Consider the following 17363-nt stretch of genomic DNA (forward strand, 5'->3'; position numbering starts at 1 on the left):
ATGGTTGCGCCTGGGTGAATGCTAATGATTCATTACTCTTTTATTTCAAATGCATATGCTCCGCCTTGGGAAATTCCACTGAAATATGAGGAAAAAAAGCAATTTTCTCGGTCCATTTCGAATGCTGGAACGGTCACCTGCGCGTCCCGATGCAAGGCGTGCACCGTTCTCTAACGCTTTGACTTTGTCAACACACAAAGTAATCAAGTGTGCCTGTGTATTTTGGGAAATTTGTTCATAAAGCTGTTCTTTGCTCTCCTAAGAGTATATGTGTCGTTTATTCATCGCGGTCAACAAGAGGTGTGTCATGCACCGCCAAGCGGGAAATCAATGAACATTGTGAAATAAGAGAACTAGGTTAAGGCAGGTCAGAATATAAATCTGTATGCATTACTGGCGAATGAAAAAACTTTGAAAATTGCCAAACAAAATCCAGTAACTTTATTCCAGTAATTTTACTGACGCGTTAGATCATGCTTCACAGTAGTGGCGTCTCCGTATAACGTGCCACCAGTCAATAATGACTGGGCACGCCTCAGAGCATCTTGTGCAAGCCTCCCACGTCACATGTAAACTCGAAGAGCCTTCCTTGTGAATTGCTTTTACAGCTTTAAGCAATTTTTTTCTCTCTGTCCCTAAGGACGCGCTGGGGCTCTTTTCCGTCACCTTGGCCGCTCTCTACTTCGCTGTCAGGGGGCTTGGATGAAGTGGAATCCTCTGCGGGTGATTCGCCATCGTTAGACCTGCGCAAGACCGAGAAACATGACAGCAACGCGGAGATGTTGCTTATGCCTTCAAACCATTGCCCAATCTTCCAAAACCAGCCTGCACTTTATACTGGAAACCGAACAACCTAGGTAACATCCAGCAAGTGTTGGAAGCGGATAAAGGCTTTGGGGCGAGTGGAAGCAAAATATTATTTTGAGCTACGCGCAGTAGTGGAGAGGTAGCTAACCTCTACCATATGGTGTGGGCATGCCAATTTAATGCCTTAGTTGACCCCATTCCCAACCCTTGGAGGAGCAGTGGGAGGCTATTCTGCTCAGCGATGATCCTGACCGTCAGCCCTGGCTGGTGGAGAGGGCCAGCGCAGCAGCAGCAGCCAGTGGACTACCGGACTAGGCGGCCCACCCACATGTTCTGAGAATACTGAATAAAGATGTTTTTAACCAATCAATCAATCCTCCACAATCGCTGTCCTCTGGACTCTTTTTGGACGCACATGGAAGGTTTTCGTCAGTAGGTCCTGAAAGACGATGGAGCACCTGAGTCGGTGGATAAGCCCGCAAGGGGAGGAAAAATAGTGTGCCTGACCCTCCCCCACGGTTGCTTTCCCCGCGGAGCCTCGCATGCGCGTCCGGCTGCAAGTTCTAGCGGAGAGCGGGAGCTTCGCGATGAAAAAAAAAAACTTTCGTCTTCTGAAGGGCACGTCATAAAAGCGCCCACTTCCGGTCATGTTTTAACACGATAGCCTTCCCCCGTTGCGGAAGGCTGCAGTTGTGGACAAAATTCGGCTTCGTCGGCGTTGGAGCGAAAAATTCCCAGAGAAGCAACTTGGGTCACGTGGCCTTGTGGCGTCATCACTGCCTACCCACCACGGCACGTAGCAGTTAAATGTATGATTGGTCGCGAGAAGCTGCCTGGTGTCGCAATCTGGGTCGCGCAAGCCCCCCAGGTGGCAGCACATGCCCTCGCAGGGCCATCGTTGAAACGCCGCACCACTGCGCCAGTAGCAGCACGAGGACTCCCAGGGATCAATGAATGTAAATACGGGAATGACCAATTACTAAGCGTTAACCCACAAAAGCTGTCGCGTCGTACCCTTAAGGAGGAGCTTATAAGTGTCCTTGGATCTTCCTCCCCAGCTGCACCGCTGTCAAGCCGCGGGTGTTTGTTGTGGCGTCATGCAATTGTGTTTCAATGCGAAAGCATCATGTGGCTCATCGGCAACTAAACCCGGCGTCGGCGTTGACCAGCAGCAGTGGACCAAAAATACCAGACGACATCACCCTTATAAAAATGGTCTATAGACTTTCTGTAGACTTTTTATAGACTGTATAGCCATCCTTTAGACTTTTCCTTTTGTATATAGACAGTCTATAGAAAATCTATAGACTAAGTTCTATAGCTGCCTCGATTTCCTTTCGTCTATAGACTGTCTGTAGACTCTCTCTAGACTCAAGTCTATAGCTGCCTCAATTTCTTTTTGTCTATAGACGATCTATAGACACTATTTAGACTAAAGTCTATAGGTAACTCAATTTCCTTTTGTCTATAGACGGTCTATATACTCTCTATAGACTAAGATCTAAAGCTGTCTCAATTTCCTTTTGTCTATAGACGGTCTATAGCTGCCTCAATTTCCTTTCGTCTTTAGCTGTCTATAGACTCTCTATAGACTAAAGTCTATAACTACCTCACTTTCCTTTCGTCTATAGATGGTCTATAGAGTCGCTATAGACTAAGGTCTATGACTGCTTCAATTTTCTTTCCTCTATAGACGGTCTATAGACTCGCAATAGACTAAGGTCTATAGCTGCCTTAATTTCCTTTCATCTATAGACGGTTATTTTGAAACGAATTCAAGCGCACAACAACACGCACACAAGAGAGGAAAGACACAGGACAGGAAGCGCACAACAACACGCACACAAGAGAGGAAAGACACAGGACAGGCGCTATAGCGCCTGTCCTGTGTCTTTCCTCTTTTGTGTGCGTGTTGTTGTGCGCTTGAATTCGTTTCAAAATAAGCTATGCACCATCTAGCCCAAACAGAAGTTTTGTTAAATTATCTATAGACGGTCTATAGAGTCGCTATAAACTAAGGTCTACTATAACTGCTTCAATTTCCTTTCGTCTATAGACGGTCTATAGACTGGCTATAGACAAAGGTCTATAGCCGCCTTAATTTCCTTTCATCTCTAGACGGTCTATAGACTCTTTATAGACTAAGGTCTATAGTTGGCACAGTTTCCTTTCGTCTATAGACTCTCTATAGACCAAGGTCTATAGCTGCCTCAATTTCTTTTTGTCTATAGACGTTCTGCAGACTAAAGTCTATAGCTGACTCAATTTTCTTTCGTCTATAGATGGCTATAGACTGTCTATTGACTAAGGTCTATAGCTGCCTCAGTTTGTTTTCGTCTATAGACGGTCTATAGACTATCTATAGACTACGGTCTATAGCTGCTTCAGTTTCCTTTCGTCTATAGACGGTCTATAGACTGTCCATAGACTGTACACTATAGATAGTCTACTGTCTATAGACCAGTCAATCACAATCCTAATTTTATCTAACAATGTTCTATACACTGACTTTCGACTAAGTCCAGAACAATGCCAATTTATTTTTGCACTGCATGCTGAGGGGACCTGCATCTGGTGTCTGCAACTATGTCGGGATTCCTCCACCTCCTTCGCTATTACGGAAATTAAAAAGTATGGCGTGAGGACATTACAGCACCCTCCTGTATATTGCTTTCAGGAGCTTTTATAAGCTCCTTTTCGTTATAGCATGACGTATATTGTCAATACAATTGAATATTTAATGCTAACAAGTAAGCCGAGGAAAGGCAGCCGTTCTTGAAGTAAGGGCTCCCGCAAGCAGTACTACATCGAACGAATACGCTGTCCCTTAAAGGAATCGCTCGACACAATTCCATTCCATCTTTCGATCGTTACTGTCCAACGCGCTGAAATCAGAAACATTTCATCAACAGTTCTACATTTCTCTTCAAAACGTCCTGAAAATAAGGGGGAAATACGGGTGTGAGAATTCAAGGAAGCGCCCATCCCTTAGAAACACCTTAGAATAGTCTCAAAGAGCCTGGTCCTTTGTGCGATTAACATCTGTCATTTATACCTTTGCAGTTTGTATTCACGTGAATAAGTGCTGCGACGCAACAATCAGAAAGCCAGTATTTTTTCGTTCCTACCCATGCACAGCGGTACCCAACAAAAAGATCTCTTCTGAAGGTGCGGAGCATCGAACCTAGGACTTCCAGATTGTGTGTACGCAAGCCATAGGCCACAAACTCACGCTGCTTCTTGGCGAGCAGAGGTGAACCTAGTATATGCGTTGCGTTAAGACTCTATACTGGCATAATAGAAAATAAAAATGATAAGAAATGAGAACAATGCTGTCGCACTAAAAACACATAAGTAGTCTTAAGCGTCGTCCGTAAATTTTGCTTTTTGTCGCTCTTAATTACTGGTGAAGTGACGCCTCATCCCTTGTTGATAGCACCTGGGGGGTGAAGTGATAGCAGAAAAATGCTCCCAGGCCTCGGAGCTCTTTGCTGCGCTGCGCAGTTTCAACCTCCCAGTCGTATCGTGCGCAAGCTAAACTTGTTAGTCAAGAAAAAATAAAAGACGGGCGCTGTAGACGACTCTTCTGTTTGAAGTTTATGTTTTCTTCAACCTCCTGTATTATAGTGAGCAAGCTAAATTCATTAACAAAAAATAAAAGACGGGCTCGGGTGCCTGAGACGGCTCTCCTGTTTGATGTTTATGTTTTCCCACTGTTAAAGCCGGCGCTGGAGCGGAGTTGTTGCGACGGACGCCCGTCTGTTTTTTCAATCTGTCTTTCTACTCTCCTCTCTCTGCATATGGCAGCGATTGTGACTCGGCTCGAGCCAGTGGGCAGGCCCGTACACTTTCTTTTATGCGAAGCATATTACTCGCACAACCGAGCTCTTCCTTGCTGCGCCGCGCACGGCCGCGTAGCTACCACTTGACCTTCATCGGCGCACCACGTGATATGACGTCACAAGAGCTGTGAAAGCTGGGACCTCGTGCGCTCGCTTGCGGACGCGCAGCCTCCGCCGGCGGCCTAACTCCCGCTCCTACTGCTAGGAGATACTGACGTCACGCAAAAGGCGACGCACTCGTTGAGTCAGTTGAACAGCGAGATGTCGGCCAGGGAGAGGGCGGCTTGCCAGACCGCAAAACTATGCTTCGCATCCTAGGCTTAACCATCAGCTAAGCCAGGCCATTTTTTCATGTCTTTCAGTCGCAACAGCAACGCCTGCGACATATGTTGCGCAAGCTAGTGTCACCACGCTGTTTTGCGCCATGCCTCTACCAATTATTCCTCCTCTCTCTTCTGTCGGCACGTGGTTTCGATTGTGACTTCCGCAATCTGCTCTTAAAGGAAGACGGAGGACAAAACGAAGTTTGCCTACAACGACTGACTACAGAATTCTAACGAAAACAAAAAGACCATTCGGACTGAAAATGCAGCTTTTATAAGCTAGAAAAGACTCCGAAACGAAATACAGATGTCACACGACCACCTAATTTAGCAAATAAATTGCACGCGTCGACAAAGATTTTTGGGTGCGGATCCGAGAGGCTATGGACAAGACTGCTGCTCACTTCGAAAGGATGGCAACTTCTATTCAAGCGATAAGGATGTCTTGAGTTTGAATCGACTGGCAGGACAATATTTATATCAAAATTTTTATGATACAAGAGAGTTGCGGCGTCCCTCATAGGTTCAGTTGCTTTGGGACGTTAAACCACAATAAACCAACCAACCAACTAATCAGAAGCCGTGGCTTTCGTCTTGGCGCCAGCTGCTGGAATGAATGGTGCTCTATAAACCACCGCCTCGCGAATAGAAACGAAACAAGAACTGCTGCGGCAATTTTCCTTGGCGTGTCACTAGTTATAATTGAACTCTTCCCCTGTCAGGACAGGTGTGGCGGAATCTGAAGGCTAACAGGAGGTGGCAAAAAAAAGTAGCCGGCCAGGCTTTCCGAAAACTGTTCTTCAGGCTGGAACTTAAAACACTGAGACGTTGGCTTGAACCTGCCTGCGGTACTTCATGGTAATGTCGCCTTCTTACAACACGATATGCGTAAAGACACGATGTCCTGGGGATGAGGCGCTGCTCGTGCGCAGAACTATCGGGTGACAAGCGAAACCGCAGAGTCTTACCCCGGAGTGGTGTTGGCCGCTCTGGTACTTCGTTTCCCGCCTGCGCGGCGAGAACGCTGCGCTTTCTTGCTTTCCTCTCGATGTTTCTGAGCATTCGAGTCTTCGGACAACGACGCATTTGAATCCTCTGTAGGCGATTCTACATCCACAAGAGACCTGCAGACGTGTGGAATACATGACTGTCAATTAGCAATGTGTATTGTACTGTCACAAAAATAGGGGAGTGCACATAAAAATGGACAGAAACAAATTGAAGCGCTGTTCTTCGGTTGTTGTTGCCCTACAAGTCCGAGATCGAAGATGATGATTATGTCCTCAGTCTCCAACTTATCGATGGACGGTGGCAGGAAGTTTGGGTCTGTAGTACGCCTTGCGCACACCGGCAGGAGTGCAAGAGTGCGTGCAAAGCACAAGTGACCAGAGCTGGGCTTATCATGGAAATCTAGGATTTCATCGCGCAGATCTGCAGGGATGACCAGAAGATAGGCACGGTCAGTGCTGCCAGCGCTTGTCTTGTTGAGTAATCCGTCGAGCGTACAGAGCGAGGAAAGGTTCTTAGCGAACAGGGGGGCGCCGCAGGTGTGGCAGCCACGTGACACGCCACGTGACTCGCTGCTGCGGCGACCCGCCAACTATGCGCGTACCACGTGACTTCCTTCGGCCTAGCAGTATAAGCGTGCATTACTGGACGCTACGTTGCAGACGCTTTGCAGTGCTGAGAATGCTTAAGTGAGCTTTCTCTCCGTATAATCAGGTTCAGACGAGTTGAACCTGAGACACTTTGACTGCAGAAAACAATTGCCGAAAAGGGAAATCTGAATGTTCTGATGCCATAAAACACCAGGCTGCGTAATACGAGCTCGCGATACCACCGCAGGTCCCACCTTCCCAAAATATAAAAATTCTTGGAGGCAAACATATGCATCTATACAGGGGAGCCAGCTAGGCGGCTCTTCCAGGGCAGCATGTACTCCCCTCACCAAATTGCACTGCTCACGGAATTCATTTTTGATTATCGTGGTGATTCTGCGTGGAGCTCCATCATGGGGCTCTTCCGGAGATCAAATAGTCCAATGAACATAAATAGCTCACAAGGCACAACACTGCTTTTCTCAGTAAGCAAAAATCGATACTGTTGGTTGTGGTTTCAAAGTGCTTGATAAACGTTTGCTGTAATAAGTCGCAGAAGAACATGGCATCACTGCACAGGATAAAACAATGGTCAGTTGTCTGTGGCGTATTGTACAGGTGGCAGTCCACCATCCATGGTACAAAAATCTTCTTGGCGTGGAGTCATGCCTTGACGGGCAACGTTGATATGTGCAGTTTAGGAAGGAACGGGTTTGCAGCAGATGAAATGTACAGTCGGGGACAAAAGTCTCCGGACCACGTGTTCCTCTAACGACGCCGATAGCTCTGCTATTAGTCGGCGGCTGGTGACCACACTTGTGGATGTAAAAGTTAAATTTTTGTTCTTTCATCTCCCCAAGTGCGGTCCCCCAGCCGATGTCTGATAGTAGATCTATAAGCTTCGTTTGAGGAACAAGTGGTCCGGAGACTTTTGTCCCCGACTGTACATTCGCTTAGCATGTTTTAAAACACTGCCTTCAAGAAACTCCCGAAAATTTTGCCGGTACAACGGCATAGGAAACAAATACTCAGTAAGTGCATGAGTCATCTGCCTTCTGGAGAGGCTATAGAGGAAATCTAAAGAAAAGCGCGCTGTGAAGAAATTGAAGGTGTCAGCAACTTAAGGAATCCCCATAAATGCTCCTAACGAGTCTATACATTCGCTGCGAATAAGAAAAGCAAATTAGAACTAAGGCACAAATAAGCACAAATACTAAAAAGAAACGATTTGCGGACTTGAAAAAGGGGAAAAAACGTGAGACAAGCTTACACACGATTAAACAATGCCTATTACACCAGACTGTAGAGAAAGAAATACGTTGTCATAACGCATGCGATTCAATTGGGAGCATACGAACGTAGCGAATATTCTGTGATAACCTGTTCTTTCCTCCTCGCACAATGTAAAACCTGCAGGGCATACGTTCCGCGAATAAAAAAAAATATTGCAGACTTGAGCCCGAGCAAACATTAACTGTTCCTTATCCATCCACACCTGGGTTTGTTGCCTCATGGACATTATCTGTGGATGCCAGTTGCTGAGGAACCGCTATGCGTTGTAGGGCGCTGCAGTCCAGCGTATGCCGCCAAAATGATTTGGCTTCGCACCCTAATGACCTCACAAAACTGTTGAGTAAATGTAGTGCCTCTAGTACACTCTTCTGACCGAAAGAGGGCGACGTCATCACAATACGCTAAAATGTTAATTTCACATTCAGCCAGGAAGAAAGCGCGGATACTAATAATATTGAGACAAAGGGGTTAAAAATAAGGGAAAACAACAAAGGTGATAATGGATAACATTGGAGAACAGATGAATTCAGTGGTATAGGTTGACTTCGATCCTGGTTAACAGTAAGCTTTGCATAGCACTCCTTATGGCACAATCGGATGCCCCTGAGCAAAACGCACCAATATTTCCATGCTCCAAGACCGCAAACTAGGAATAATGTCGAACTTTATCAAAAGCCTTTGCAAGGCCAATCTTAGTAAAGTCTCATCTGAGAATACCTAAAGTAAAATATGTATAATTCTTTGGATACTGCGGCCCCTCAAACCGCAGACCTGATGCGTGCTGCTGACGACCGCAAGATACCAAAAAAATTGTAATTTACATTAGAGAGAGAAACTAAAAATGTCCTTCAACTGTTTTCAACTGGTTAGTATCTGTGCTTTTTGAAACTGATATGTATGCTAGGAATAGAAAGTGGGCGGCAAAAACCAAGATCATAAGATGACTCAAAAACCTCCATAAAAACAGATGCAAGGCAAGGGGAAAATGTTTTATAGAACTCGCTAGTAATACCATCTGGGCCAAGGGATTTATTTCTTAAATGCAGATTTTATTTCGCCTAAAGTGAAAGAGAGGTCCCTCCACTACAGCCTGCTTCTCACTGAAAAGTCGAAGAAAGGCTTCGAGTAAGCAACTGCAATATGCTCTCCGATTTTGCCCCCACAACCACCAAAGAGCCTCTGATAATAGTCAAAGAAGGCATCAAGGATACCAGGAGCATCGCTGACCGTACAACCTCCATATTGAATCGCCAATATTTTCTGACCACGAGCGGTCTTTCATCACTCAGAACGCGACGAGATTGTTTCTCACGCAGAAATCTATGCGACATCACCTTATCAAGGCCCCCTAGTATCTTTCGGTTCCAGGCAGTTGAAACTCTGCTTTTACGGTACTGTAAGAACTAACTCATGTAGCGCAACTAAAGTACGTCCGAGGTCACGAAGGTAATGTCTCTTCAGAAACGCGATTCGTGCTCAGGCCTGAATAGCCAAGTTTTTTTGTTGCCTGTTTGAATAAGTCCGATTTTTACAACACTGAGAGATCACTGCGAGACCATGTCCCTCAAGTGGTAGGTACTCAACGTTGAAAGATTTTATCTGAGAGCAGACACTTATTCAACTTCCCCAGCTCCTATTGAGGGGGGGAGTATGCGTCGACTGTACGTCCCTCCTCGGACTGTGCCTTCCTCCCGGCAGCTGCGTGTGGGCGCACGCGAAGCCGACAAGGTGATCGAAGCCATCTCTAAGGCTCTGCCTCGGCCACCGTACAATGGTGACGGCCCATACTCACACAGAGGCCTCGAGCAAAGTGGACATGAGGATAATTTAATAAAAAACCTGTTTATATTATTCTCAGACCGAAGCAAAGGTGGCGGCACTTGAAGAAAATTTAATAAAAATCTTGTTTATATTATTCTCAGACCGAAGCAAAGGTGGCGGCCCATACTCACACAGAGGTCTCGAGCAAAGTGCACCCGAAGAAAATTTAATAAAAGCTTATATTATTCTCAGACCGAAGCAATGCAGGTGAACGGAGCCACAACCCTTTCGGTCAGAAGGGTTTAAAGAGCGCCACTGGCGGCAAAATAAAACTCGTCTTAATGTGACGAAGCCCATCGGAAAAGCGGGGTACCGATGCAGGGCATTCCGTGTGTAATGCAGAGAGCAGCTTATTTCTCTGGATTTAATGAGTATACCATTAGAAAGCAACTGTTCTTTACTGGCTTACCCAGCGCCTCCTTTATTTCAGTGCCAGCCACCTCGCTGGCAACCTAGAGGAGTTCGTTGGGAAACGTCGGTTGGTTTACTAGTTGTGATTTCGCAACACTAATAAGGAGCCATAGCTTCCTCATAGCGCCAGCTGCTGGAATGAATACTGCTCTATAAAGTACCGCCTCGTGAAAAAAAAAAATGAAACAAGAATTGCTGCGGCAATTTTCCTTGGCATGTTGCTAGTTATAGGTGCGGCTGTGGCTAGAGTTCCATCCAGACGGAACTACAATTTGCGCTTGAGTTCCGTCCAGACGAAACTGCATGTAGCGATGGGGTTCCGTCCAGACGGAACTGTATCTGACACCATACAGTTCCGTCCAGCATTATCTGCCACAACAGTTATGTCAAGACAGAATTAAAGCTGGCGTTAGGGATTGAGAAACCAGTGGCAATCTTATTCCGCCTAATGTGTGACAGGATATTCTGCTGCATCATTTTATTTTCCAGGCAGTCAGTGAGAAATGGCAATAGAACGAGTTTTGGCTTGGGTTTGTTGGTGCGTTTGCATAATGCTTGTTGACTGTTTGTGTACGCCATAGTCTTTTTCGCGCTACGTCATCTTGCAGCACAAACAGCGACAGGGCTTCACATCACTTCGCGAAGACTGTTTGGACTCTGCTTCTAACAGTGTCATTTTCCCGATCCTGCATGCATGTACGGAACTTATGCCTTCGAGGATGCAACTAAACGCAGTACGCGGACAGACATTTTGGTGCCGTGTACATGCGTAGAGAGAACATGTGGATACAGCTTTGTCAGGCGGTTATCCCAGAGGCAAAAAAATGCTTTATGTGGGTAGAAATCACCCATTTTGTATAGTATGGACAGTACGGACATTAGACGGTTTTAGTTTTGCGTTCGTAGAACCTTCACGTACGTAAACGTGAGCTGTCTACGTAGCGTACGCTCGTGTCGCTTCGTACAGTTTTAGCTACACGTACGGGACGCAAACTGTGTAGATCGGCCATAGACCCTAAAAAATGCGCTAGCATGTTGTGCCGCGCCATCTAGTAGAGATAAAGAAAACTAATTTTGTTTAGTCGAGCTGCATGGAGTGGAGCCAGGCCAAGCTACAGTGCGGGCGGTAAATACATTCCCCCTTTCTTCTGACAAATGTTGAGCGATTTCATTCCACCGAACAGTATGTTGCATGCTACCTTCAAAGGGATTGCATTACTTCACTTCCCGCAGCATATTTAAATCATCATCGCTTTTCGAGAAGCGAAGGCGCGCTGGTGTCCCTCTCATATCGACGACGTGTGCGTATGGAGCCAAAACGTGCACCGTTTTGCTTTTCCCGCTGGCTGTACCGAGGGTCTCGCGATGTCCCCCGAGGTTTTGAGCTTCGCGTGGTCTCGCGAGACGAGCGCCTCCTCGCTGGCGAGACCGTCGGCACACTCGTTGCTATGACGACCACAAACGCTTCTCCGTCAGGCTTAGGAGCTGCTGAAACGGATTTCTATCTGGAAAACAAACGCTAGTTCTCACCTAAAACTTCATGGGAGAGAAAGAATGGACCAAGTGAAGGCAGATATAGCAGTTTACAGCACGATACCACGTCTAGGGATTAGAGACGAAGCTGTTATCGTTGTGAAGAGGGCGGGCAGGGCGCCGCCATCTTGCCAACGCCATGTACGCAAGCAACGTGAAGACCGCAACGCAAAGATCCGAATCTCACGTACGTCCATGCGACCCACGCAGATACTTCACGGTCTGCGCATGCGCTCTACTTACGTGAAGCTTCTACGTACGTGAAACTAAAACTGTCTATTGTATGGACGGAACTCCAGCTGCAATAAATATTCCGTCTGGACGGAACTGCAGCAGCAGCAAATGTTCCGTCTGGACGGAACGCTAGACACTCCGTATAGGTGCGCCCTTCCAGTCTCACGGCAGGCGCGGAGAAATCATGAAGGCTAACGGGAGAGGGTAAAGAAAGCTAGTAAGAGAGGCTTTCCGAAAACTGTTCACCAGGTTAGCATTTAAAACACGCAGACGTTCGCCTAACCATGCCTGCAGTACTTCACGGTAATCTCGCCTCCTTACAATACGATATGAGTAAAGACACGAGGTACTAGCAGTGGGGCAAGGCGTCGTGCCCAGAACTACCATGCGAGATGCGTAATCGAAGTCTTACTTGGGAGTGGTGTTGGCCGCTATAGTTCTTAGTTTCCCGCTTGTGCTGCGCGACCAGTGCGGCTCGTTCCTTTCTTCGCGATGTTTGCGCGCATTAGAGTCTTCGGACCTGGATGGTGTTGAATCCTCTGCGGGCGATTCAGCATCCTCATGAGACCTGCGGAAGGCCGGAACAGTAGCCTGTCAATTGTACTGTCTATTATACCATGACGTGTTTCGGTGTAAAATGTCAGAAAGCATGGCGGCGTCCGTCGAAGAGGTGCTCCTTTGCTTCCCGAACTCTGTGTCGTTGCCACTTCATTGTGTCTCACAATTTCTGTTGCAACTATAGCCGCTATAAAAAATCTCTGCCTCTCCCGTAACCAAGAGTGGAGTAAGCATGAAATGTTTACGGGGAAAACACACTGGTTGTAGATGGTACTAGTCAAAATCTTGAAATTCATCTAGTGTTCACCACACCACACCACACCACACCACACCACACCACGCCACACCACGCCACACCACACCACACCACACCACACCAAACCACACCAAACCACACCAAACCACACCAAACCACACCACACCACACCACACCACACCACACCACACCACACCACAACCACACCGCACCACACCACACCACACCACACCACACCACACCACACCACACCACACCACACCACACCACACCACACCACACCACACCACACCACACTCTTCTTGTTGCGTCGCAGCAATCGCCAGCAATAGAGCTGGCTTAGACAGGCAGCCGCGTACCGTGGCGGCCTTGTCGCTTTCGGGAGCGGCCGCATAATCATGGCGTTGTCGGCAGGGGCGAGCAGTCCTCTGCTGTGGTGTATCACTCGCGAAGCGATCGCTTTCCGCAAGATGTTTCCTACCTCTCCTTTCATCAGGCTCTATTGCTCGGCCTAAGCAAGCAGCTGTGACGGTGGTGGTATTGGAATGCAGGACGATGCAGAAGCGTACGCGGACACGACGAGACGCAGACCTGACAAGAATGTGTATGGAGCGCGTCTTAATGCCAAGCGGCGGGTTTTTTACATGCGTGAGTGTGGATCCGCAGCGCCATCGTTGTGGATGGCGCGGAAGCAGTTTTTCAGCCAAAAGCCCTTCTCGCCTTGGAGCTCTCCTCTTGCTGTCGTCTTGTCTCGTTAAATCTCGTACCGTGCCCGGATGTTCTCGTTTCAGTGCCCGGATGAATAGAATTCAGTGCTCGGATGAGTGGAAAATAGTGCCCGGATGTTGGCTTTCGGTCTTGGCGTGACGTCATCATACTGCCGACGACGGGAGCTAAAAGCATTTCATGCTTAAAAAAAATCGGTTTATTTTCTCAATCATAGCCGAATGGGCTACTTTCCAAAACATTCACGCTGCCCGACAGAACGCGAAATGCGGTCGCCTCATACAGGCCGTTGAGCAAAGGAATGAAAATAGTTCCCCTACAACGCCTTGGTTCACGCGGGTCATAGGCGTGTACTACCTGTCTACAAACTGGTCGTATCGCTTGAAGCTATGCTTCCACGTTAAGGTTTGCGAGGTAAGCCTAAAAACTGCTTAGTCGAGGTAGCGGCCGTCATCGCGAGGGTGCAGACGGTGCGCTCAAACAGAATTTGTTTGATTCTGCAATTTGTGCTTATGATTACAATATGCATGAATGAACAAGAAAACCACATGAAGTACGTAAGCTCAGCGGCAGTTATGGTGCTAGCAGTGCTAATTACTACTGCAGCACGACGTTTGTGGGCGTGGCGGCTCAGCTCTCCCAGAGCTAACTCTGCTAGTAGCTTACAAAAACCTAAACTACATTTGCGCAACATGTTGGTGGAGGGCCTCCTGCTTTCAGTGACAGCCACCTCGCTTGCGACCTAGTGGAAGCCATTCGCAGGCGCCTCTATAGTCGTGATTTTGTGCCACTAGTGAGAAGCCGTGGCTTTCATCTTGGCGCCAGCTGCTGGAATGAATGCTGCTCTATGAAGCACCGCCTCGCGAAGAGAAATGAAATAAGAACTGCTGCGGCAATTTTCCTTGGCATGCCGCTAGTTATAAATGAACTCTTCCCCTCTCACGGAAGGTGCTAACAGGAGGTGGCAAAGGAAAGTAGTAGGACAGGCTTTCCTAAAAATGTTCTTCAGGCAGGCATTTAAACACACAGACGTGGGCTTAACCCTGCCTGCGGTACTTCACGGTAATCTCGCATTCTTACAACACGATATGCGTAAAGACACGAGGTACTGGGGATGAGGCGGGGCTCGTGCGCAGAAATACTGGGTGACGAGTGAAACCGAAGAGTCTTACCCCTGAGTGGTGTTGGCCGCTCTAGTTTTTCGTTTCTTGCCTGCGCGGCGAGAACACTGCACTTTTTTGCCTTCCTCTCGATCTTTCCGGGCAATAGAGTCTTCGGACGTCGACGCATTTGAATCCTCTGCGGGCGATTCTACATCCACAAGAGACCTGCAGAGGTGTGGAATACATGACTGTGAATTTGCAATGTCTATTATGCTGTCACGAAGACAGGGGAGTGCACAAAAAGTAAAAAGACAGAATCAGGGTGAAGAGCTATTTTCTGTTGTTGCTGTTCTACGAGCCCGAGATGGAAAATGATGATTATGTCCTCAGGCCTAATGGCACATACAAGATGATGATGATGTCCTCGGGCTGAATACAAGAGCTCGAAAGACTCCAACTTCGTCATCTATCAGGCTCCACCTGAAGCCACCAGGTGGCTCTAAAAATATTCTACGCAAAGAAATGTTCATGAGGTGAAATACGGCCTCCAGAGGGTGAAATACGACTTCATGCCTTCACGCGAAGTACATGCACAAAGTGAGACGAGCTCTGAAGACTGGAACTTGCCACAGCACCGCCAGTAACAACCTCGTAACATCTGATAGGCGGCGCAACACTTTGCAAGGTCCACAGTAGCGGTGGACAAGTTTTTTGGACAAGCCTGGGCGGCGGACAGATGTCTACACACAGACCTGTTCACCGGGCTGGAACGCGACGTAACGGTGCCGGACAATTAATCGACGGGCATCTATTGCTTGCCGTTTCAATGTCAAAATGCGAGTACGGGCGAGTTGGCGAGCTTCCTGAGCGTAGTTGGCATGTTCTTGTGCGTCGGGTGCAAGCGCCTGGTCGCCAGCCGCACACGGCAGCACGGCGTAGAGCATGGTCTCCACATCCTGTCCATATACTAAGTGAAACGGAGTTAATGTAGTTGTTTCTTGAATGGCCGTAATAGAAGCGAATGTTACATAAGGCACAATCTCGTCCCAAGTTTTAGGTTGGTTCATTGGACTTCAACGTCCCAAAGCAACTCAGGATATGAGGGACACCCTAGTGGAGGGCTCCGGAAATTTCGACCACCTGGGGTTCTTTAAAGTGCACTGGCATCACACAGTACACGGGCCTCTAGAATTTCGCCATGATCGAAATTCGGCCACCGCGGCCGGGATCGAACCCGCATCTTTCGGGTGAGCAGCCGAGCGCCGTAACCACTAAGCCACCGCGTAGGGCCCACGTCTACGTACTGTCCTTGCCAAAAGTAACCAAGCAGCCGCGACGGCGTCAGGAGCGGGATTGCAGCCAAGTGACGGCGCTGCTATCCGCGGCGCTGGCCACTGCTACCTGGCTGATAAATTGGTTTCCGAGGAAAGGAAATGACACAGTATCTGCCTCTCATATCTCGGTACCACCGCAGGGCCCACCTTCAGAAATATAAAATTTCTTGGAGACATTCGTATGCATATATACATGGGAGCCAGCTAGGCGGCTCTTCCAGGGCAGCATATACTCCCCACACCAAATTGCAGCGCTCACGGAACTAAATTTTGATTATTCTGAGTGGCACTCCATCATGCGGCTCTTCCAGAGAATAAATATTCCAATCAACATAAATAGCTCACAAGGCAGAACACTGTTTTTCTCAATAAGGAAAAATACGATACCGTTGGTTGTGGTTTCAGTGTACATTATAAGCGTTTGCTGTAGTAAGTCGCAAAAGAACATAGCATCACTGCACAGCACAATGTAATGGCAGTAGTCTCTGGCATATTGTGCAGGTAGAAATTCACCATCCATGGCACAAAAATCTAATTAGCATGAAGTCATGCCTTCGCAGGCAACGTTGCTATGTGCAGTTCAAGGAGTAATGTGTTTGCTGCAGTTGAAATGTACATTGGCTTAACACGTTTTAAAACACTAGTGCCAAGAAACTGAAAACGTCTGCCGATACGACGGCAAAGGAAAAACTCAGTTAGTGCCTTAGTCATCTGCCTTCCGGAGAGGCTATAGAGGCAATCTAAAGAAAAGCGCGCAGTGAAGAAATTGAAGGTGTCAGCAACTAAAGAAATCCCCATAAAGTCTCCTCCGAGTCTGTCCAGTCGGTGCGAATAAGAAAGCCAAATGAGAACTAAGGCACTTAATAAGCACCGCTACTAAAAAGAAATGATTTGCGGACTTAAAAAAGGGGAAAAAACGCCCGACAAGCTTACGCACGATTAAACAATGCCTATTCCACGAGACTCTAGAGAAAGAAATACGTTGTCGAATATTCTGTCATCACGTGTTCTTTCTTCCTCGCACAATGCAAAACCTGCAGGACATACGTTCCGCGAATAAAAAAAAATAGTGCAGACTTGAGCCCGAGAAAACATTAACTGTTCCTTATCCATCCACGCCTGGGTTTGTTGCCTCATGGACATTATCTGTGGATGCCAGTTGCTGAAGAACCCCTATGCATTGTAGGGCAGTGCAGTCCAGCGTATGCCACCAAAATTAATTGGCCTCGCAGCCTAATGACCCAACCAAAATCCTTTGGATTTATCTAAATTCAAAGTCTCACCTGATACCTGACAAAACTGCTGTGTAAATGTAGTGTCTCTAGTACACTCTTCTGAACGAAAGAGGGTGACGTCATCACAATACGTTAAAATGTTAATTTCACTTTCAGCCAGGGGGAAAGCGCGGATACTGATAATACTGAGGCAAAGGGGTTAAAAATAAGGGCAAACAACAAAGGTGATAATGGACAACATTGGAGAACAGATGAATTCAGTGGTACAGGTTGGCTTAGATACTGGTTA

The 17363-nt window shown here is 47.4% G+C and overlaps 1 protein-coding gene across 3 annotated transcripts in view; it reads right to left on the reverse strand.

Moving 5' to 3' along the window:
- Positions 1-418: 418 nt before the first annotated feature.
- The window catches only part of LOC149370465 (uncharacterized), a 73524-nt gene continuing 56579 nt past the window's right edge, over positions 419-17363 (reverse strand). The window contains exons 9-12 of one of the 3 annotated variants that reach the window (XM_089561475.1): positions 14575-14730; positions 12275-12430; positions 5941-6096; positions 419-743 (exon numbers count right to left, since the gene is read on the reverse strand). In XM_089561475.1, the coding sequence (XP_089417601.1) occupies positions 611-743; positions 5941-6096; positions 12275-12430; positions 14575-14730 (601 nt within the window). In that variant the 3' untranslated portion in view covers positions 419-610. Of the gene's footprint in view, positions 744-5940; positions 6097-12274; positions 12431-12962; positions 13570-14574; positions 14731-17363 lie in introns of those variants that run through there. The other 2 variants (XM_089561481.1, XM_089561486.1) reach the window with 2 other exon arrangements.

The sequence above is a fragment of the Amblyomma mixtum genome, chromosome 1 (assembly GCF_055824585.1).
Source record: "Amblyomma mixtum isolate Tamu chromosome 1, ASM5582458v1, whole genome shotgun sequence".
NCBI lineage: Eukaryota > Metazoa > Arthropoda > Arachnida > Ixodida > Ixodidae > Amblyomma > Amblyomma mixtum.